We start from the raw sequence: 24922 nt of genomic DNA, 5'->3' as shown, positions 1-24922 counted from the left end.
ACTTTTCAGGTGATAGAGAATACACAAAACAAACTAGGTTTTATGCATTTTGCAAGCAAGTTTTGTTCTGTTCTTTCTTTAATGTTAAATTAATTGTAAAACATGTGTAATATATTTAGTTACACTTATCTGTTGTTTATCACGTATTATCCATTTTTAGGATTATTTTGCATTGTTATTTTAGTATTTGTATATAGGATCTACCTAATTTTTTAAAATGGTTGAACTTGATAAGATGCTTTTGAGAAGGAAGCTGAAAATGTTGTCATAATGCTTTCTATTGTTGGTAGGTTCTGTTTACTTATGTAAACAAAGCATTGATGCTTTGCATTACTATAGTTACTATGAAGCTATGCATAACATGTTCTATAATTCTAAATTTATGTGTATTTTTACAAAATTTGTTGGGCTCTTATTAGACATAACAAGTTTATTGTACTAAAAAAATCAGGTTTTTTATTATTAAAGATTTCTCAGTGAATTTACCGGGTTAGTCGAGATCCTGTCTGGTCTGAATATAAGGTGATTAAAATACTTTTTTATCTTACAGTTTTCATATTTTACTTGTGTGGTATCTAGGGCCTCTGTAATTAATATGAAAAATAATTTTTCAGTAAAACTTTATATTTTACCTGCTATGTTCTTCACCTCTAACACCAGTTGTAACAAAATTAGCAGTATGATGAACAAAGGTCTATCATCTGAAAGCACTTGTTATAGAGTTTGATATTTTTGTTTTATCGAGGTTTGGTAGTTCTTTCATGGACATACAGTTTTGGTTAGAATATTTAATATAGTGACTATTGTATTAATATTTTCCTTCTAATTTTAATATGTTTATTGTGATTACAAAGTGATACATTTTAGTTTTATTATAATAAATATTCTGCATTCTGTGCTTACTATATGGATTAAGTAAGATTAATATACTCTTAACTGGTGAAGCAGTGCATTCTATATAACTAGGACAGTTAGAACAGTGTATTTAATTTGCTGGGCTCAGTACTGGATATGTTTTTAATTCTTGTTCATGTAGGTAACTAGCTTTGACCAGAATTTAATAGTAAATACTTAAATATTAAGAGCAAATATGAAGTCAAATCTTTCATTTGGTTCACAACTTTTCACTGAGTTATACAGGTAAAATTATTACTCGCATATCATTAAAATCCTATATAAATACAGATTGACTTTAGTAAGAAAAAGACAATTACATGTGTCATGTATGTGTGATGAGGATAATAGTTAAAAATTAAACCAGGACTGAATGATCTCTTGACAGAGTTCTCCAGGTTTAGATACGAGCCTTGTTTTATACATTATTTAACACACCCACATCCATATGTCATAATAGTACAGGTTTTTGAAAGTAACATAAATGTATGTAAATTATACTGTTTGATTTTGTGCAAAGCCATGCTCCCCATTGGTACAGTGGTAAGTCTTCAGATTTACAACACTAAAATCAGGGGTTCGATTCCCCTGAGTGTACTCCACAGATAGTGCAGTGTGACTTTGCTATAAGAAAACACTTTGTACAAAGCCACACATTGGACTATCTGTGCTGTCTGCCTTAGCAACTCAAACCTTAAATTTTAAACTTTAAGTCCATAATCTTACAGCAGATCCAATATGGGACAAATTTTATGAAACAAGTTACTCTTTATTGGAAATGTAATTGGAGGCTGTATCAAAATAGCCCAATAATTGATAGAATAAAAACAAACTGTAAATAACCCATTGATTGACACAAACATAAACTTTGTAAAGTAACCCATCGATTGATACAAACATAAACTTTGTAAAGTAACCCATCGATTAGTACAAACATAAACCTGTGAAATAGCCAATTTGATGACACAAAAATAAACCTGTGAAATAGCTCATTTGTTGATACAAAAATAAACCTGCATCTGTATTGTAAGAATAGTTAATGTTAATAGTATCAGTGAAAATAATACAATTGTGCTACAAATTTAATGTGTTTACTGTAAATAGCCCAGTGACTGATATAAACATAAACTTTTAAGTAGCCCAATGACTGTTACAAACAAATCTGTAAATATCCCAGATTGATACCAATGTAAACCTATATCTGTACTGTATGAATAGTAAATTTTAATAGTATCAGTAAAGATAACGTAATTGTGCTGTAAATTTATTGTTTACTTGATGAATTTTTAAGTTAATATAAAATGCAATAAATATTTAACTGCCTTTAGTAAAGAAGGGAGATATATAGCTTAATAAATATTCTATTGTCTGAGGAGAAGAGTTCTGTTTTAACAATTGTGGTGTTTTATGTAAAATGTCAGTTTGATCCTCCAGGCTTACAGTATGTGAGAATACTTGGAAAAGACTGCAATTTATATGAATTTGGAATGTTCTCTTTTTGTTTTTGTAATAATAATAATAATAAAAAAAACAATCAGTTTTTAAAGGAAGTATTATTTTCTTTACTAAATATTTAGATACACATTGAATATGTGTAACATTTCTTTAGCCCTGATTTACAGTACTGCAAATATATTTATTTTTCCTAATAAATTATTGTTGTCACTAATCTTAGAAATATTTATTTTCAAGGTTTCTTATTAGTAAACTAATTTTATTATTATTGTTTGTAGGTGCTTATTTCACAAACATAGTTGAGTACGTCTTACCTTTGGGGTATACTCGGGGTGTGAACATCCAAGGAGCTCCATACGATTTTCGTAAAGCACCTAGTAAGTACTAAAATCTTGCTAAAAATTAGTGTTCTATGAGGTGTGTATTTTTAGCATAAGCTCAGATATTCTTTGTCTTTTTATAAATTTTTTTATGAAGTCTTATAAATTGTTTTAGGGATATGCAGTTATAAATAAATAAGTAACAAAAAAGCAATTCCTAAAGTTGTGAAATAATGCATGTTGAAATTGAATATTGTACTTTTTTTAAAATACAGAGGAGTTAACTTACAAATCTTCATATTAATTTGTTATTTTGGCCAGAAAACTGGAATATTTTTATGTGCTTATTACTAAAATTTATTCATAAATATAAAGAAATATTTCACAAGTTTGATTAGAGAGCTTTTAAATGTTTTTGGCTATTTTTAAGACAACACAGCTGGATATGGATTGAAGACTGTAACATCTTTTTTTCAAAGTAAATGTTTCAAATTTAAGTTGCCTTAGTTGTTTTAACAGTCTAACAGGTCAGAACATTTGTAATATAATTTGGAAATGTACTAACAAGCTTGACACATTTGTTGATTTACTCGGATATAAATGAGGTTATTAAGAAATCCTGAAAATATTTTATACAGAGAATTGTGTACATTATATTAAATGATTTTGAATATGAAAAATAAAAACACATGACAACAACCATTAGTGTATAAAGTCATAGTGGAATGACTTGTATCAGAACTACAGTTGACATTAGTGATGTCGAGAAACCCACTTGTTGAGAAAATTTATATGCAAAAACGGCTCGTTTGGGTTGAGAAAATATTTTACATAGAAGAGCGAACAACGTTTCGACCTTCTTCAGTCATCGTCAGGTTCACAATGACGATGACCTGACGATGACCGAAGAAGGTCGAAACGTTGTTCGCTCTTCTATGTAAAATATTTTCTCAACCCAAAGGAGCCGTTTTTGCATATAAATTACATTTGACATTGTTTGATGTTTTGTAGGTAGTGTGATGCCACTAAAATTCGGTCGCTTGCTTTAGGGAACAGTTTGTAACAGCCATTTCCAACCCCACACACATGCTTAAGTCATAAAGAGGTGTTCAGATCAGGATTTAATATTTTCAAGATGAGAAAGACTCTCTTACTTAATGGCACTTCAAAACAAAGGAATGTGGAAAACTTAGGGCATCAGAACCATCCAAAAAGAGACTTGCAATCCAACCATCCTGTAACTGGTGATGATCCACAAACACAAAGGTCAGTAGCAAAAAGCTACCTTTGTGCTACAGCAACAGTATGTAACATATCAAGAAGGATCCCATCCTATAAAAGCAGCACAGGTCTTTGTACACAAGCTGCTTGCACAACATATCAACTAAATCAGTGTAAACTTCAAGCAGCTAGTATTCATGCTATTCTGTATGAAGACAAACTGATGAAGTCACCAGATGCCCTTATGATCAAACTGTTTAAAAGGGGCTTGAGAGACCACTATCCCTGTACACTAGATAGCTTATGAAAAAAGCATGGGAAAGGGGTGTACCTTAGACAGCCTTAAATTGGAGCCTTTTGAAAAGATAACCATGATGCATAATAGTCAGATAGAGCATGACTGGATGTGGACTGTAACAATGTGGTGAGAGTCCAAAATCATTTAGCTTTGCTCAAACACTATGAAATGTAGAAACATATTAGTTTATAGACTAAAAACTGTAAACCGATTTACTTCTAAGGAATTATTTGTTCAGCTTACTCATGACTCGGAAAGGCTAATTACGTAAGTTATCCCTATGTAAAGAAAATTGTATGAATTTGCTTTAAATTGATTTTAGTTGGTTTAAGTTCAGTTGTATTAACATTTTAACTTTAGTTTGATTTGTTATTATCCACTTAAAATTAAAAACACATAATATATGTTTCTGATGTGAAACCTGCAGATAATCGTATTCATTTTTAGTAGGTGTAATATATTTATCGGATGAAAAATCTGAATTACAGGCACAGAAGAGCAGTGATACATACTTGTAGACTTAAACTACAAAAGCATTTTTATGTTAACCTGAGTACTGGTGGCCATTTGTTAGGGATAACCTGTTAGGTTTGGATCTTGGTTCATAATGAATAATACGTCGCTTTAAGTGTGAGACTTAGTTTATACTTGCCATATTTGTATTTAATCTGTGGGAAATAATGTTTGAGGATTTCCCAATAAAATTAGCTCATAGATGTCTTTTTTTTCTTTAATTTTTAGTAGTGTCAGCTATAATATGAAAAATATATTCTTTTATATTTCCCATAGAGAAATTATGAAGTGACTGAGAAAGTCTTATTGGTAATTGATACATATGTTTATTAGGCAGTGTTATTCTGTGTATGGCCTTTGAAAGCTTACATTTTATTGGTTATTGATTAATAATTATTTTGATCAGTCACAATACCAATAAATATTTTGTTGCCATGAATTTTTCAAAAATTATGTTTACTGATTAGTATTTTGTAGTTTCATAGTGTTTTCAGTGTTTTTATTTGTTTTATTACAGATGAAATGCAGGACTATCTGAAGAATGTTACCAACTTGTTAGAAGACACATATTACAAAACTGGGAATAAGAAAGTACTACTGATATGTCACAGCTTGGGGTGTCCTGTAATGTTGTATATGCTTAACAAACAGCCGCAGAGTTGGAAAGATAAACATGTAAAAGGACTTGTTTCTCTTGGAGCACCTTGGGGAGGAGTTGTTAAAGCTTTAAAAGCTTTTGCTTCAGGTAGAGTTTCATTTATAATTATCTTCCATTGTATTCTTCCAATAACTGTCATTTGTTTTAAGGTGTATTTTTATTGAGTTACACAAACTTAGATTATATTTGAATTTAATGTTGTTCTCCCCCCCAGTGATTTAGAAGTAATTCTAAATGCTTATAACAAAAATTAGGTTTTGATACCCTCAATGGGCACAGCATATATAGCCAACTCATTTTTGTAGCTTTGTGTTTAGACAGCAACAACAACAAAGTTTTCTTACCATTTTGAATGTTGTTCTGTGTAACAACTCATTTTAGTGAAAATTGTTCTGAACAAAAACTGAATCATAGAAGTAAAACTAGTTAAACTTGTTTATAAGACAGTCTTTTCCCCTGCAAGAACATTTTGAAATATTTGAATCTCATGAATACCTGTAACAGTATTTGAAACGACAATATGAAGAGGTGAGAATAAGAAACATATTTTTCATCCTTTTGGAGTAAACGGCATCAGCTGTTAGGATGTGCACGGAGTAAACGGCACACCAACATTTAGAATTTATAAGGCTTTAATTTTAAGTTAAGTTGTATCTCTTGTCTATTTTTATAATTAAATTAAGGAGTAATTACACAACAACTGGAACATGGTGGTTGCTTGTACAAAATTAAATATTAAAATAAACCAGTAACAGTAATTCTTGATGAGGAGAAACCCACTTGAAATAAAAATGTATCTCAGAATGTCTGGTATGGGAGTCCATAAATATCTGGTTGAATGCAGCAGGCCAGTTAATAGTCTAGATTAATTTTTTGTTGCTTCAGGCCATTTAATTCTTTATATTTCGAGTTCAACATGGCTTTTACCCATACCAGCTGTTCTGAGATACAAATCAGAAACAGATATAATAATAAGGTGCCATTTTGATGTATTTTAAAGAATGCACAAACTAACTTTTCCCAATGAATGTCATGATGTTATAATCTTATGTTAATTTTAGGATCTAAAACTAATGTAAACATTTATTTAAAGTCTATCTAAGAGCACAACTTTCACCATTCAAAATTTCTGAGACATCAACATGGACTGAAAAGAAGATACAAGTTATCTCATGCTAATATTCTCCATTGTGGGTACAAACAACATGTATTAATACAGAACATTTATTCATTCAGGATTTCTTAATAACTCCTTTAATGTCAGAATAAACATCCCATCATTCTAAATACTCAGGTTAGTTTTTATTCAATACATGTAATGAAGCATTTGTATATATCTGTGAAAAGACTTAATTTGCTGTTTATAGAAAATTCCAGAAATAAGACAAACTTTAATTCAACTAACAAATCATGTAACTTGAAACCACAGAAGGGATGCTTTTCAATTCACATGATTTAAAGCTGAAATCATGTGTAATATTAAGATATGAAAAATGTTGCAATAAAATAAAAGTTATGCATTAGTATGTTTTTTTGAATTTTGATACATTGTGGTTTTTGTTATTACACCATTTGTATTTCAGGTACATGGTGGTTCCTATTGTAACATCATTTATGTGTCAATAAATGTTTTCATAAAATGTGTATTTTAAATTGTTAAACACTTTCCTACGTAAATTTAGTCAGGAAATGAAATGATGATAAATTAAACAAATCAGATCTTTGGTTACTGCATTTCTTGTGTATTTTGTAAGGTTCAGTGGTGTAACAATGGTAAGATTACAGACTTGATGCTAAAATCTGGGGCATGATTTCCTTAACTGGACTTTGCAGACTGTTTGATGTGAATCTACTCTAAAACAAATAAAGTCAACAAACAAATGTTTTCTAGCAGTATCTTGTATTTGTGTACAAGATTGCATATTACTCATGAACCCATACATTTTTTTTTCCATTCATGCTAATACCTTAGGAATTTGAAGGGGAGTGGGGGAGAATAATTTTCAGGTAAATAACTATCTTTTAGCTCATTTGCAAAATCTGAAGACAAGTTTATAACATCAGCTCATATAACCAATACTGTAACTTTGTATAGTTATTTTCTGCTTTTTTAAAATTATTTTCACTTGTAATTTGTAAATGATGTAATTATATACATAGTTTTGTGTTTTATATAGTTGTAGTATTGATTGTTTTTGCCCATTGAAGGAAAGTAAATTTGAACACCACGTTTTGCTTGTGTGCGTAAAATTATATGAACTTTTTGGTTTCTTCTCAGGAGAGAACTTGGGAGTTTTTGTCATCAATCCTCTCATTGTGAGAAAAGAGCAGAGAAGCTGTCCCAGTTTGGCTTATCTCATTCCTTCTGATAAATTCTGGTCCAAAAATGAAATTCTAGTGTTCACAGCAAAAAAAAATTACACAGTTGCAAACTATTATGAGTTTTTCCAGGACATTAATTTTGAAACTGGTTGGGAAATGTGGAAAGATACTCGTAATTTGACCTATGAAATGAAGCCACCTGGTGTTGAAGTTCACTGTTTACATGGGTTTAATGTCAGCACCATAGAAAGGTTTTGTATAGTTATGCTATCTCTCTTTGTCTTTCTGTTTTTTTTTGTAGGTGTTAAAATTGAGATTTAAGGTAGGTTTTATGTAGAGAATCCTGGAAGCAAGCATTTTGTGTAAGATATATTACATGTTTATTTCACATGAAAGGTAAGTGTAATCTAAAAGTACAGAAAAATATCCACAGAAGGCAGCTGAGAAATTGTCATGACAAAACATTTATTTTAATTAAATTATTTGTAGAAATTTTCAGAAAGGAAAAGATAATTTAGTTATTAATTATAATCTTTATTCACATACAATAAAATGAAGAATAAGGAAGTATTAAGCAAGAACACAAAACCAATCACACATCACTGTATTATCCAGTGAAACAAAAGTGGTCTGAAATTTAAATTTCTTGGAAATTCATTCTTTAAAAATCATTGAAGAGGATGAACAGCAGGACACATGAAAAATATTGATGACATATAAGGTTTTTAAATCAAGCTTAGATTATTCAAAGTAGATTTAATATAATCATGGGATGAAATATTAACCAACAGCAAAAAGTGCTTTTTGTTTGTATCTTTTTATAATTTCACTAAAAATTCCAATAGTGGCATCAAAATCACTTTGTATATTAAGCTCAATAATTTTCTCTGTTGGATTTGTAATTTCTGAACCAGACTCTTGTTGTAAAATCTGTGACTTTCATTATGGTTAGTGTTGCTTTATGCCTAACAGTGTTTTAGGCACTTTTTTTATCACAGTTTTCCAAAAATCCAAAAGTATCAAGCAAGTGGTAACCACAGAATAAGGACAATTGGTGCATTTTGTATCCAATGATCTTGGGGTAGTTTAAAGTGCATCATTCAGGTTTATGAAACTATGACTATGGCCAAAGGTTTTACATCACTAAAATCACCTGATGTTGCTTTGTAACATCAAATGAAATACGTTGAATATTGTTATTTGTAGCAGCTGAGTGATTTCTAGCTTGATTAATAATTTGACACAGCCTCTTGATGTGGATTCTTGTACGTGGTGATGGGACCTCCCAGGGAATGTTCTGTTCTTTCAGTTTTCTTCCTCTGGGATCTAAACATCCACCCATGTGTTTGCCATGTGTGGTAACCTGTGAAGGGGAGGAGAGGCTCCTGGTGGTTGAGGGCTCCAACCATAACACACCACTTTGAACTTGAGTTCCTGTAGATGGGCAGCCTTGGGGTGGCTCCCCTTGGGTCAATTGGCTGGTCTACTTAGTCTAGGATGAATGAAGTACCATTGTTGGATGTTCTCAACAGGTGTTGTGGACACTGTATCTGATGCTGGTGTTTGGGTATAGTGCTCATAAAATCCTAGCATTGCTGCAGTATCTTTGTTTGACATTGTAGTGTATCCCCTCATAGGGTTCCATGGTGGATAGGGTCAGTGGGTGCTGAAATTTCCTTTTTTTTTGTTATGAATCTTCCAAATAAAGACTTAAATAAAATAGTGAAAAAACAGTCCATAGGTAAATGACCACGTCTTAAGATTCTGAGCAGCAATCTTCAACATCTGGATCACCTGCTGTACCTCATTTTCTTATCATATATTCTCTTTCAGACATATTTTTAAGGCAAATGTCTCCTGTTTTCATTCAGAATGGACTAGAGGAACTTGCTGGCTGTCCAAAGTTAGTAAATAAGTTGTAATCTGGTGACATATTGGTGGAAACACCCACATCTCAACACAGTGAACTCCTCTTATATTCAGAGGTAATTGGGGATATACCTATTGAGGGTATACCTCATGCTACTTTGAATTCATGACGAGGAGTTATTGTTTATTGGGATTTGAAGAACATCCCTATGTCAGAGATTCTCGCTGGTTTTCCCACTCAAGTTTCTACAGCGAGGGGTATCTCTACACTTGCAAAGATGGAATTACGATGCTGACCAACATCCTCATTCTGACATTTACATCACTACGTCCGCCTGTCACCATCAAAGCAGGTTATCTTAATTGAAGGGTACAGCCATACATTCCCAACCCTCTCCGATGTTTCCAGTGTCAGCGGTTTGGTCACTCAAAAACATGTCATGGTTCCTTGATGTGTGCGTGTTGTGGTGGCAAGGACCATGATGCCTATGAGTGTGAAAGAGACCCTTGTTGTGTCAGTTGCGATGGCTTTCACTCGTCCTACTTTTGTTCTTGCCCTAAATGGTTGGAAAAAAAGAGGTGCAGCGTTTGAAAATGACTCATAATATTACTTATCCTGAGGATCGAAAGTTGCTGTCCACCAATTCATCTTGGACGTATGCTGCTGCACTTTGTTCCACTACTACAGTGGGAGTGCAGGCAGATCTCTCTGTGCTTCCAAACGAATTGTTTTCAAAACAAATGAAATGTCTTTTGACCTCCATGGTTAAAAAAGTTGATGAATCAACTTCAACACACATCTCTGTCTCTTACATACATTCCAACAAATCCCAAGATCCCCTTCCTTTGGTTCCAGGTACAGGCATTTCTTCAGATACATCTTCTCCCACCCCAAGATGCAAAACAATCATTCATTCATGTCCTCATTCACTGGAAACCTTTTCCAACAGCAAAGACCTACCCAATCGACCCAGAGCAGGATCCATGGAGGTCGACAGACCTTCCTTAAATAAAGACAGTAAAGAAAAAAAGACATGGTTGTAAACAGAAGGGTTCTCCACCCAATTTGACTACACATAAATAAAAATGGCCACCTTGATACAATGGAACTGTTGAAGTTTATGTTCTAATCTGGATGACATCAAAACACTGATTGCTTCTTACCATTCTGTATTTCTTTCCTTACAGGAAACATTTCTGAAACCTGTTAATACAGTCACCTTTCAGCAGATTTCTTTGTACAGAAATGACAGGTTTTGTGATGGATGAGTGCATGTAGGGGTGGCACTGCTGGTAGATCAGCATGTGCTCACCCTGTCTTTGCCACTTGACACACCCTTGGAGGCCATAGCCATCCATGTTTCCTTAGGTCGTACCATCACTGTGTATTTTCTCTACCTGTTGCTTGGAGAGATATATGATCAATCAGACCTTGATGCTTTCACTGAACAATTGCCATCTCCCTTTTTAATTCTGGGGGACTTCAGTGGACTATCCCCTCTGGCAAAGTGCTGATATTGATATCATAACCTTTTTCTTTTCAATACTGGTTCTTCTACTTATTGTCATGCACCTAGTCAGTCCTTTACTGCTATTGATCTTTCAGTTTGCTTCCCTTCACTATTCTCCCAATTTTCATGGAGGGTTGACAGTAATCCAGGAGGCAGTGATCATTTTCCTATAATTTTGAGAGAGATTGGGCATGGTTGATGCTACCTGACCCACGTGCCCTGGTGGAAGCTGGATCACACAAACTGGCCTTCTTTCACTGCTCTTGCAGAAATTGATCCTGTCATCATCTGTAAGCTATCAACAGACGACTGTGTGGCAGCAGTAACTGACTGTATTATACAAGCAACTGCTTAATTTATTCCTAAAACCTCGACACGTTTTCCACAATATCCTCGTGCATGGTGGAATCCTGCCTGCCACATGGCAAAGCTCAAAATAAGGCCTGGAATACTTTTCGTAGATATCCCACACTCTCGACCTGCATTGCTTACCAGCAGGCCCGCACACGTTAGGTGAGTAAAATCTCAAAGCCAGAAGAAATCTTGGATTACGTTCACAACCAGCGTATCTTCTATTACCAGTTCCAGAGTCATATGGGACAAGATTCGAAAGGTCAGCAGACAATATAATTCTGTCCCCCTCTCGATCTTGCTCTCTGATGGCGAGGAAGTAGCTGATACTCTAGGTAAAAGCTTTTGCTGGGTATCTAACACTTCTGCTTCTTCCTCCACCTTCGTAGCCATCAAGACTTGGGAGAGCGATCACCTCTTTCCATTTGAGCTGATTGTCTCTATGACTGTAATCTTCCCTTTACAGTGGTGGAAGTCAAACTGGCTCTTCATCGGTCTAGCAGTACATCAGTTGGACTTGATGATGTAAACTATGAAATGCTGCACCATCTAACTCCTGCTTTTTTTGCTATACTTCTGATTGTTTTTAACTGGATCTGGCAGGAGAATGTTTTTCCTGATGTCAGGGTATTGTCCTACCTTTCTTTAAGCCTGGGAAGGATCCCAAGATTCCTTCAAACTACCATCCAGTTGCTTTGACAAGCTCTCTTTGTATGTAAGACCTTAGAGAGGATGGTTAATTCTCATCTTGTTTGGTTCCTTGAATCAAACAACCTCCTCTTGCCCACCCAATGCGAGTTCCAAAAACAGTGCTCCACTGTGGACCACTTGATTCTACTTGAAACATCAATTAGAGAAGCCTTTCTCATACAACAACATCTTGTATCAATATTCTTTGACAATGAGAAGGCTTATGATGCAACATAGAGGTATGGCATTTTGCGAGACCTCTATATATCTGGGTTATGTGGCCATTTGCTCATTTTTTCAAACTTTTTTAATGGATAGGAGATTCCAAGTTTGTGTAGGTTCGACACTTTCCCGGTTTTTTCTACAGGAACCTGGAGTCCCTCAGGACTGTGTTTTGTGTGTCACACTTTTCAGTATAAAGATTAATGCCATCACTAAACAACTCTCTTTCACTGTTGCAAATGGGTTCTGTGTGGACGACTTTCACATCTCATGTCAGTCATTGAATATGAGGTATATTGAGCGGGAGCTACAGACTGCCCTCAATCATTTACTGAAGTGGACCACAGCAAACAGCTTCAACCTCTCTCTCTCTAAAACCATTTGCATGCACTTTTGCTGCCAACAGGGTATTCACCCTGATCCTGAACACCATATCGGTGAAGTTGTGCTGTCTGTGGTCCCTGAGAAAAAGTTTTGGGGGCTTATCTTTGACCATAAGCTGACCTTTATTCAAGCAGCTGTGGGTCAAATGTACAAGAGTACTGAACATCCTCCATGTTCTCTCTTCCACCACTTGGGGAGTGGATCGATATTCAGTGCTAAAGATATATTGTGCTCTTATTTGATCGAAACTCAACTATGGATCACTGGTCTATGGCTCTGCCAGAACATTCGCCTTAAAGATGCTGGACCCCATTCATCATCAAGGACTTTGGCTCTACTCTGGGGCTTTCTGCACTTCCCCAGCTCAGATATTATATGTAAGAGTCTTATGAACCTTCTTTGCACCTCTGCTGTTTGCAACTATCTTTACTGTATGCTTTGAAACTTCATTCCTTACCAAAGGATCTCATCTGGGGTTGTATTTTCCTTCCTCTGTGGGCCATACTTTTTCAGAATGGATGATCTGCCATTGCTCCTTTTGGCCTTCATATCCAGGCACAGCTGGATAAATTGGAAGTACTGTCTTTTATTTGTTGAACATCTTTTGATCCATCTCTCTATTCCCATTTATATGGATGTTTCAAAATCAGGTGACTGTGTGGGCTCTCCCATGGTTTGTTGTCGTTTGGTGGTTGTGTGCAAAATCCCCTCTACAGCTTCTGTGTTCACTGCTGACCTGTATGCCATTTCTCTTGCCCTAGATTACATAGAAGCTAAGCAGTATTCAAACTGCACTATTTATACTGACTCGCTTAGTTCTCTACTTGCCCTGGAATTGCTTCATGTTAGTTCACACCCTCTTCTTGCAGGTATTCAAAACCGACTGGCCCATTTCTCTTCAACATTTACTTCTATCCAGTTTTACTGGATACCAGGCCACCTTGTTATTCACAGGAATGAGCTTGCCGACACCACAGCTAAATCTATCTGCTCTGGCACTACTACAGCTGTGCCTTTTCCATACATGGACTGTGGTCCTGTATTCAAGGCTCAGCTCGGTGCCAGCTGGTAGTCAACTTGGAGTGAGCAACACGAAAACAAGCTTATCTAAATAAAACCTTGTATTGGACTTTGGCTGTCTTGCTTCTGTAAGGATCAGAAAGAGGAAGTCATTCTAACTAGACTACACATTGGTCACAGTTTTTAACTTGTCGTTTCTTTTATCAGGAACTGACGCACCAATGTGTAGTCTGTGTAACACTCAGGTCACAATAAGCCACCTTTTACTTTCTTCCTGCCCTTACGACTTTGAAGGATGGCACCATTTTAACCATGTTCTGTCTCATGGTTTGTCCATAACGTTAGACATTGTTATTGGTGATGGTGACACTGTCCACCTTGGAAATTTTTTTAGTTTTTAATCTTCTTAATGCCATTTAAGTTTTTTTAATTTATACATTAGATCTTTTTTAATGTGACTTCCTTTTAAGAATCACAGTTCATGTAGTTCAATTTGAAATTAGAAAATCGTTGTTACATCAAATAACTCGAAACCAGGACTGGAAAGGCCAACTTTAGGTGACTAATGCTGTTGTTTGAACCACTCATTAGTCATCCTGGTGAGTTATTATTAAAATTTTGCTACAAGTCTTTTAAAACGTTTTTTACTTTTTGAAAATGGCTATAATGTCAAATAACTCGGAACCAGGACTGGAAAGACCAACTCCAGGTGACTGACGGTGGCTTTTGTACTTACCTGTTAGTCTTCCTGGTGAGTTATGATAATTACAATTATGCTACAGAAAGTCCTTTACAACTTCTGTTACTGTAGTTTTTCTCTTAACGTTGTAGACTAGATGTGATCACAAGTTTTATGCTATTTATGTTTTTTGTTTGTTTTTTAAACTTTGTTTTGTTTTACCTTAATTTCCTTTTATGAATTTTACTAAATTTACTTTAATTTTAACTTTTTACCAGATGTTTGGTGCAGATAACCATGCTGTTTTGTGCCATTAAACATCAAATTAACCAACCAACCAGTTCAACACAGTTTGGCCCGGCATAGCCAGATGGTAGAGGCACTTGACTCATAATCCAAGGGTTGCAGGTTCAAATCCCTGTTACATCAAACATGCTCGCCCTTTCAGCTATGGGGGCATTATAATGTTGTAGTCAATCCCAATCTTTGTTGGTAAAAGAGTAGCCCAAGAGTTGGTGGTGGGTGGTGATGATTAGCTACCTTCCCTCTAGTCTTACACTGCTGAATTAGGTACTGCTATTGCAGATAGCCCTAGAGTAGCTTTGTGCAAAATTCAAAACAAACCAATTGACACAGTTTGAGTAATAAAACTAAAACAAATGTTAACTGTTACAGGTCATAGGATTTTAACAGGATTTATTATGATTAATAATTGTATTTTTCTGTCATTCATGAAAGCAAAGAGGATAATTTATTTTCATTTCTTTTTTTTCTTTCTTTTTGTTTTTGTAGTGATTACAAGGTCGGTCAAATGGATTGAACCTTTATAGTATTCAGGTTGAGTAAATAAAAGATGAAATATAAAGTTTTACTGAAAAAATTTGATATTGATTTAGTATGGAGGTTATACCAGTGAAATATTAAAAATATAAGATGAAAACAGTATTTTAATCTTACACTGAAAATTATCTTGTATTAGGGAGAATTTAAGTCATACTTCTTAAATTCAGAGAATTCTCCAGTAAGAATATTTTTTTTAAATTTAATGTTTTTTAATTAAAGACTCCTAATGCTTTCTAAAATCTTAAGTTTTGTAAACTATACTTTATTTGATAAATGTTATAGTATCTATAGTTTCATGGTTGCAAGATAGGTTAAAACGACCAACTAGGTATAGTGTGTGAGAGTTTACATCTAAATACAAATCACTGAATTACAGAACAAATTTATAAATATTTTTTAAAATGTAACATAGTATTTTTAAAATACTAAAGCTTCATTCATTAAAAGTGCAAAAATATTAGTTTTCAGTAGGAGTTATTAGAACTTTTACAGTTTCTACTGGTATCATGTATTTTAACAGTATGTACTGGTATCGTGTATTTTTACAGTTTGTGCTGGTACCATGTATTTTAACAGTTTGTGCTTTTGGTAGCAGATGTATTTTAATAATTTGTAGTACTGGTGAATATTTTAATGATTTGTATTTATGCCACATGTATTTTAACAATTTGTATTTATGTCACATGTACCTTAACAATTTATACATCTGGTATTTTTTTTATTTTTTAATAGTTTCAGCTATGCTGAGGATGAATTTCCAGATGGACAACCAACTATTACTTATGGAAATGGTGATGGAACTGTTAACCTCAGAAGTCTTTTAGGATGTCTGAGATGGAAAATGAAGCAGAAACACAAGGTGTACCATAAAGTTTTCATGAATGTGGACCACATGAGCATTCTTCATGATCCAATAGTTTTAGAATACATTAAGAACCTAATTATTTGAGTATGATGTTTATATTACAAAATAAATATAAGTGAACTAAAATAAAGGTTTATTTCTCTTTTATTTAAAATGTTTGTCATAGTTATGTAATAAATTCTTTGACTTGTTTATCAAAAGGATAGACGTTTTGAGTTTTATTTGTAGTAACTACTTTTCAGTTTTATCTTTCTTTTCAATTAGCTTTATACGAAAGCTATATTAGCATTATACGTTTTTTCTTAGCTTTTTCTTTTTACTAAATTAATAAAGTGAAAAAAAAAGATATTTTTAGACATGTAGCTGAAAAATATTTATAAAGGCATTATGTTAAAATTTTTACTTTTTAGTTTCAAGAGCATTTAACAAAATGTACATTTATTGGGAGTTCTTTGTTTGAAAATTTATGTGTAATTGTCTGTTCAAATTCAAAATTTCATTTAGTCCTTCATTTTTTAAAGAATATTGCATCTTGCAAGATAAATAATCTATTCTTTAATTAATACTGAATATTATAAATCTGAGAAGAACAAGGAATGTTATTATTTTAAATTACAAATTATAAATTTTGGAAAATGTTTTAAAGTTTTCGTGTGCATTTCATTTTTAAATAATTGATATGAATATTCTCTGAAACTTTGAGATAATATTTAAAAAGGTAATAAGAAATGTTTTTGTGCATGTATGTATTTATTTCTTTAAAAACTATTAAGATTTTCTTAAGTTAAAGCATTATTATGTTTGTGTAGGAGTGTTGGATGTGTTGAGAAGCAAACCAGGCTGGTATCAAAATTTACTTCACTAATTTTGTTTTATATTATTTGTGTTATTTCTTTGTATTTTTGAAAGAAAGAAATTGAACTATATTAACACCTATATATTGTAAGGACAGAGCTAATAACCTATGATTATGAGTAGCAGCAGTCTTTGTACTTGAGACAGTGGCTGCATAAGTTTGAAACTCAGGTTTAAAAATATTGAACATCAGGTGTTTTTGTATGTTTGCATACATATCAGTCAAATCTCAAAGATGTGTAATGGATTTGCCGAAAGTAAAAACACTCTCAGATTTTGGTTTGATTTGATAGTGCTAAGGTCAGGTGAAGTTAATTTAGTTACAAGGCTTATGTAGATGCTTTAATAATCTTTGGAGAGACGTTTTTCTGCCCCTTTTATGATTAGTGATAAATGACTTAGTTAGCTATACAATAACATTTTCTATCATTCATTAGCTTATAAATGAAAATTATATTCTCAATTAACTTTTATAAACAGTTGCCTAGTGACCTGGAGAGTAAACAAAAAGGTCTGGTCACCTAGTGACTTAAATTTTTTTCTTGTTAAAAACTTTTTTTTGCTTTCAGTGATATAAGTGTAGTTTATTTTGCAGGCCAAAGATATTGAGTGACTATAATTATAATCAGTATGAAATGTGAATGTGTCAGTACTATTTGGTACAAGACTTGCTAGTTCTGCTTGAAAAATACTCGATTCATATATACATATATCTGATAATATTCACCAAGGTTGTGATTTACTAAGTGAAGAATGTTTGTGGTAAATAACTTCATTGTGATGATTTATGACCAGGTATAATGTGTACTAAGTATGTACATTTACTTGTACAGTTTCTTTTCTTTCTTTGCATGTTTTTTTTTTGTCCAATAAGATAGAGGTTTTATAGATGTTAGCAGTTAAACAGACATGTATTTTTTATAGTTTTGAATGAAAAGAATTATATCAAATTATTCTCTTGCAGTGTAACTTCTCAAAATAATCTGACAAAAACATTTTTATTTTTATTTAATATTTATGAGATTTATTTTAAGCAAAATATATTATACACAATAGCTTTATTTTCTCCTGTAGTTTTATGCTAATAATTCAGTTTTAGTTTGGTTAATTGATGAAACTACAGCATAATCAAATTTTTAATGACTTGTCAGCAAAATATTTCCTCTTGTTCACTTCTATAATTTCTACTTGTTTTTACTGTTTAGTTAAAAATTATTAAATATTATAAAAAAGAAAAAAGATTTCAAAACATGTTTAAAAGATACAGGATTACTTCTTCTTAGCTGACTTGTGCCATGATTTCATGAATAGTTTGACCAAGTGGTCATAATGTTGTAAAGTTTCCTTTAGCATTAGTCTACATTTTCAAACTTTTTATTCATTTAGTTTTGAAAATGTTGTTACAGTTTTAGTGGTATTACTTTTATTAAAATAAAAAGAAATACAAGAATAATAATAAAACACTGTAAACCCAAATTATTGGAAGTTCATATATTAGGTACATATAGGTTCGAAACTAATTAATTAATAGTTTTATATACAGTATTTTTAAGATGATTCCAAAATGTGTAATATTGTATGTGTGGTGTTACAACTATTTTATAAAAGTAAAAGTTCTGTATGCTTTTGTTTTGTGATTAGTGTTACCTCATATCCTGGAATTTCTGAAAATTTTCAGTCAATTTTTTATGCCTAGAAAAGTCATGAAAACGAGTGACTTTCTGAAATGGATTGACTGATTTAATAACAATCTGTTTTATCGAACAATTAAACTGAAATGTATGTAATTAGAAAAAAATTAAACAAAATGAAAGTTGGGTGAGGATGGGGTAGATATAAAGGGTGATGTGAGGCTATTAAAACAAACGTGTTGGGAAAATTATTTTTAACTAGTGGTGGAAACTTTGGTAATTAATATTTTCATGTCAACATACCAGTAAGTAGTGTTTTAAAGAACTTTAAACATTTTTAATATTTGGCAAGTGTTCAAAATTCCTGTGACTTATGCAAATCTCTACATAAAATCCATCGTCAACCAAAGGAGTTAATTATTTATAACAAAAGCATGTTGCATTAGTGTGTTAACTTTTGATCAACACGTTGAAAAAAAAAAAAAGAGAGAGAGAGAGAAAATAGTTCAGGCCTTAAGAAGCTGCAGTAATTATGTAGAGTATGGTTTTATTATCTTAATAAAATAACAGTTTGAGATTTACTTTCTTGATATAGTCAGTGAATTTTTTAGGTAACTTTGAACCACAAGTCTTTGATATAAGAAGATTAGAAATAAATTGATGTTAAGACGATAACTTAATGACTAAAAATACGAAAAGGAAATTAAAAATTGTAAATCAATAATCTTTATTATCATCAATGTATAACACAGTTTTACACATAAACCTATAAACAAAATATCTTCCATGCAGCTTAAAACAAGGAAGTCAAGAATTACTATAATAACGATATTATGGTATTTATTTCACACGATACTCTTGTTTGTTTGTTTTTAATATATTTCTTAATTTACAAAGATTTAGACTGGCAAATAACCATATCATTGTATGGTATTGTAGACGTCCTTATCTGACCAATCAGTGTGCTTTTTTCGAAATTATCTTTTGATGATTGTACTTTAAGCGCTACATAACTCGGTATGTACCAATAATCTACCTTCGATGAGTATCAAACTCTGATTTTTGACAGGTTCACCACTGAGAAACAATATTCAGAGACACAATAATAAAATACTTTTAAACTAAATTTATAAACGTACTTTTAACCTATGAACGAAAGATAATAATATTAATAAACTTCAAAACCAAATACACACACACACACACACACACACACATAGTATTTGTATCTGCATTGTGAAAACGTTGACAGTCAGAAATTCAGTACCCCAGTGGGAGTTATGAGTGGCAACTATAATTCACACATTCTGTTCTTTGTTTTTCATGTTATCTGAAGCTCAAACCTATCTGTATCTAGCGACAAGTTTGTTGGGTTTTTTTCGAATTATACTGTAATTTAAGTGTACTCACAGCATGGCACAAAATGTCTCTTATTGTAATGAACATTATAATTAATTACACTTGTTATTTCACATTAGTATTAGAGTTATTAAAGTTTTAATATTGTATTCTTTAACTAAGTCATCGAGAGTTTTCAATAATTATAATAATGTATAATAATTATTTCAATTAAACTATATTCGTTATGTCCATTACCGATAATGCAGTTTGTTTAATCCAGAACTCACCAGGCTGATTGGAAGACGACAATTATGTTTAAATACATCTTTATTGCAACAATTGTTATATTGTGAATACTTTTTACAAGCTGACGAAGAATGGTTACAAAAATATTTCTCATTAGTTCAAGGCTTATTGTAGTGTTAGCACTAAAAGGATAAATATAAACAGTGTACTAATCGCAAATGCTCATTATATCACACTTCTAATGTTTGATTAGAGGTATAATTATAATCATGCTTGGCTAGCTGTTAAAGGCATATACATAATTAATACCTGTCTTAATGCACTTACTTGATCAGTGGCGTTGATATTGAAATTGTGAATAATTATTCTCTGTATATATATATATTATTGTGAAATATTGATATTTCGCCGAGGTAAATTCTGCACTAAGAACGTCACAATATTAACATTTTGTCGATTTGTTTTATTAGTAATAAGGATATTTCGTAATACTACATTTTATTTCGAAGTATTAGACTAAATAATTAGTCCATGTTTGAACATGTAACTTCTTTCTGAAATAAAAAAAACTATAATGTAAAAATTCTGAAGAAAAAATACTAAAAAATAATATTTGTAACCAAAGAATAAAACAAACATTTATGAACTTTTCTTATTCATTATTATTTCTAACCTTAACAAACATAGGTATAAACTTCAGATGGATTGTTTGATAACAAAAATATAACTCGTCAATCATAAGAATCAAATTTCAAAATTAAAATATGTATGTAAATATGAAAACACAACTGGAAGAAAAGTATCAGTTGTCGTCTGCTTTATTGTATCTGTCGTTCGAGAGAGAGAACATTCAAAGAGAAAATGGAAGAAGCAGAAGTCGTAGTATGAAGGGTTGTAGAATTATTCATAGATATTTTCCAATCGCTACTTTGAGATCGTTAGCCCTTTGCGACAGGTCACAAATACTATTTATCATTTCATGATTAGCAAAAGCAGATGGAAACGATGAAGCTGCCTTTTTGGCGTCTGCCACGAGATTTTTTATGGCATGTGAAAGCTCGTTAGTTTTTTGAATAACGCTGGTTTTGATGTTTTCATCATACACATTTATAGAAATTGTATCACCAATATAAATTAACTTACTTGCGCTAATAATTAAAAACTTACAGTATCCAATGAAAATCTTTGGTGGCTGCTTATTTCTTATTTTGGTCAAAAGGACATCAGTCAGGTTGGTTAGATTAACAGTTTCTTCGTCAATTTGATGTTTGTAAAACTCTAACAACCTATAGTCATTTCGATCCAACTCGTTGTCTTCAACTTGAAGATTAGTTTCATTTGCTATGTGTGTGGGCACTTGGTGTCTACAGAAATCCTGCGCTTCTTTTGGTAGATCGTCTTTAATGCCCTTATTTTCCTTTTTTATCTTGAATCCTGACTGAAAACCAGTATAATCATATTGGTTTAACCACTCCTGGTCCGACTTCCTATTTTCAACGATTCCGTCTGTCGATTGTCCGCTTGTAAGAAACCTGTCAGGCAGAGAATTATCAACGGTGCTAGGATTAATTTTATTTGCTGTTGTTTTATTCGAACTCGCATTCAACAATACGCCGTCGTTTTCTGTTCTCTCAGTGTTCGATCGTTTGAATATCAATGAGGAGTTGCCGCAGATAAAGCAAGCGACAAGCTTTACGTCTTCTGTTAGGCTACGGGCACAATCAACTAACTTGTCGAGTTCTTCAGGACTGTAGCATTCCAAGTTTGTCACACTTTTCATGTATGTGCTAGATTCTACCAGAGGTTTCAAAAGTTTAGACAACTTAGTAGCCAAACCTTTGTCTGGAGAATATGTGCAGTTAGCTAAAGCACCCAGTGCAAGTTCAGTGAATTCATAAACTGTTGTTTTCAGTTTCATGCACAATGAATGGACGTTCCTGTTGTTTTGTTTATTCTTGAGGCATTCGAATAGCGTTTTGATTGCAGAATTCACTTCTTCGTGTCTTTTTGTACACAGTTCAACAGCATCTCGATGTCCCAGAGAAAGCTCCTTTCCTGCAATACAACTTGACAGTAAATTTTGAATTTCTTCACTGGAACCTAAGTGAATGTTTGCAGAAGAGCTTGGGTCTCGAGCGATTTGGTTTGGAATATCATACAGGCCTTGAATGTAGAACTTCATTGTTTTTTCTCGATTCGCGTGTTGACCTGATGAGTTCACGGGTGCGTTGTTTGGAGGGGCAGTATAAAGAGATTCCGCCTGTGCCAGAAACTGATTGGAATTATTTATGAACGAAAAATGTGGAGGTGATTGACGATCTGTGGAAGACCTAATACTAACCTGGCGCAAATCACTTATAGGAATATCATAAAGTTCTTGTTTCTGTTCCATACTGGATCGACTGGACGAAGAACGGTTCTGACTAGAATGGCTACTTGTAGAAATGGGTCGAGATGAACTTAAGGAAAGGGATGATGCAGTTGTAGAATATTCCGATGAAGTCGTGCGGTACTTACTGTCCCATTGATGTGACAACTCTTGTGTGTTGTATACAGGTTGAGGCTTAGATGGCGGAATGTCATAGTCGTCATGTTCTTTTAACAACGATTTGGCAGATTGCATTAATCCATCAGGAACGTCATAATGGATGACATTTGGAACATCATAAAGATTTGTTGCGTTACGAGGGATGTCATACATATCTAAATCGCTAGCTGTTGAATCGTGTTTACATACTTCCTTGGAAGTTGTTAACGCATCTGGAATTCCTGTATTTGGAGGAATATCGTAATCACCTATTAAAAAAAACGGAAAGTTAACAAAGTGTTTGTGTTTCAGATATAAATGTACAAAATTATCTTTTTTTTGTGACGTAGACCAATTTTCACTTAGTCTTAAATAAAAGACATCAAAAGTCAACTGCTAGATGTTTTTGTTTCTGATAAGAAAGTTACAGTTACGACAGAAAGTGTTCGTACCCCTGCGTCCCGAGTGATTTTTTGCTCATAACTTAAAAAGTATCACGAGTAAGCTAATAGAAGTATACGATATTATAAATATTATACTAACACACATCTACATAAATTTTTATGTAAATTGAACGACAAATAAATTGTTTATAAACAAATGAAAAATAGGAGGAGCAGAAAATGTTCGTACAGTTCAGAACGTGTGAAAAAATTGATATTCCCATAAATATTTTGTTTAGTTTGGCGAATAAACTACATTATACCATTCCAGAAATAGACACTGGGTTCATAATTATTGGAATTTAGCCAGCAAAAAATGTACTTTCGTCATTATCTGCTTGGTCATCATGGCGAACAGGAAACAACTGTCCATTGATTTAAAAAACCGAATTATTGTAAAATACAAGTCTCGTGTGTCTTTTTCCGCTATTACTACACAACTTAATGTACCGAAATCTACTGTTCTAAGCATAATTGCCAAGTTTAAGCTTATAGGATCAACTGCTAACCTCTCTCGTTCCGGACGCCCCACCAAAATTCCAGAGAGAACCAAGAGGAAGGTTCTCAGAGAAGTTAGTAGGAACCTTCATTTAACACGTAATGACATACAGAAACAGGTAAGGGAAACTGTGGTTGAAGTAAGCACCTCTACAGTTACACTCTTCTGGGTTCAAAGCATGCCGTCCTCGTAGAACTCCATATTTGAAGCTTGTTCATTTAGAAGCACGATTGAGGTATGCAAGAAAGCATGTAGATAAACCCTTTACCTATTGGAAGAGTATTCTTTGGTCAGACGACACTAAAATTGAGCTTTTCGGCCACAATGATGTTCGCAATATTTTCCGTAAGAAGGGGGAACGAAATCTTCCAAAGAACACCGTCCCTACAGTTAAACACGAAGGTGGCTCGATCATGCTATGGGGTTCATTCAGCTCTTCTGATGTGGGCAGCCTTCACCGCGTCAACAGAATCATGAATAAAGAAGAGTACGTTGATATATTAGGCACTTATATCATGAATGATGCTCGGAACTTACGGCTTGAGTGTCGTTGAATGTTCCAGCACGACAATGACCTTAAGCACACATCGAAATACGTGCAATCCTGGTTGCAGAGGAATCATATGAGCGTTCTGGAGTGGCCATCGCAGTCATCCGATCTCAACCCAATTGAAAACGTTTGGCATGAGTTGAAGACCAGAGTTCATCAGCGTAATCTGAAAAACTTGCAAGAGTTGGAGGCCTTCTGTAAAGAAGAATGGAAGAAAATACAAGTCGAGTACTGTCAAACGATCATGGAGGGCTATGAGGAGAGATTGCGCCAAGTAATTCACCTGAAAGGCTACACAACTGACCATTAAAGTAGACGCACGAACACTTTCTGCCCCTCCTATATTTGGGTATTTGTTTATAAACAATTTATTTATCGTTCAATTTACATAAAAATTTATGTAGATGTGTGTTAGTATAATATTTATAATATACCGTACTTTCATTATCCTAATCTGATACTTTTTAAGTTATAAGGAAAAACTACTCACGACGCAGGGGTACGAACACTTTCTGTCGTAACTGTACCAATCACTTGTTATTTACTTTTCATTCAATCACATCGGGGCAGATTTAGGAAACTATTTGTACTTATGTTAAAACAACTACAGCCGCCATCTCTAATTTAGAACAATTGGTTAAAGGGAAAGCATCCAGTATACAACACTTTACCACACAGAGGGGTTGATTATTATTCCTAATGTGCACCTATAGCT

General features: G+C 33.3%; 2 protein-coding genes across 5 annotated transcripts in view; one reads left to right on the top strand and one right to left on the bottom strand.

Annotated features, from left to right (window-relative positions):
- LOC143233258 (lysosomal phospholipase A and acyltransferase-like) overlaps positions 1 to 19182 on the top strand; it is a 30412-nt gene extending 11230 nt beyond the window's left edge. For both annotated transcript variants that reach the window (XM_076469267.1, XM_076469266.1), the window contains exons 4-7: positions 2628 to 2726; positions 5219 to 5446; positions 7638 to 7932; positions 15983 to 19182. In XM_076469267.1, coding sequence (XP_076325382.1) covers positions 2628 to 2726; positions 5219 to 5446; positions 7638 to 7932; positions 15983 to 16199 — 839 coding nt within the window. In that variant the 3' untranslated portion in view covers positions 16200 to 19182. The remainder of the gene's footprint in view (positions 1 to 2627; positions 2727 to 5218; positions 5447 to 7637; positions 7933 to 15982) is intronic.
- A 129-nt stretch (positions 19183 to 19311) lies between these two features.
- Positions 19312 to 24922, bottom strand: part of LOC143233257 (breast cancer anti-estrogen resistance protein 1-like) — a 53193-nt gene continuing 47582 nt past the window's right edge. For all 3 annotated transcript variants that reach the window (XM_076469263.1, XM_076469264.1, XM_076469265.1), the window contains one exon: positions 19312 to 22984. In XM_076469263.1, the coding sequence (XP_076325378.1) occupies positions 21093 to 22984 (1892 nt within the window). In that variant the 3' untranslated portion in view covers positions 19312 to 21092. The remainder of the gene's footprint in view (positions 22985 to 24922) is intronic.

This window comes from Tachypleus tridentatus, chromosome 12 (assembly GCF_004210375.1).
Source record: "Tachypleus tridentatus isolate NWPU-2018 chromosome 12, ASM421037v1, whole genome shotgun sequence".
Taxonomy (NCBI): domain Eukaryota; kingdom Metazoa; phylum Arthropoda; class Merostomata; order Xiphosura; family Limulidae; genus Tachypleus; species Tachypleus tridentatus.
The sequence above is the reverse complement of the archived record's forward strand: the minus strand, read 5'-3'. Positions and strand labels throughout refer to the sequence as shown.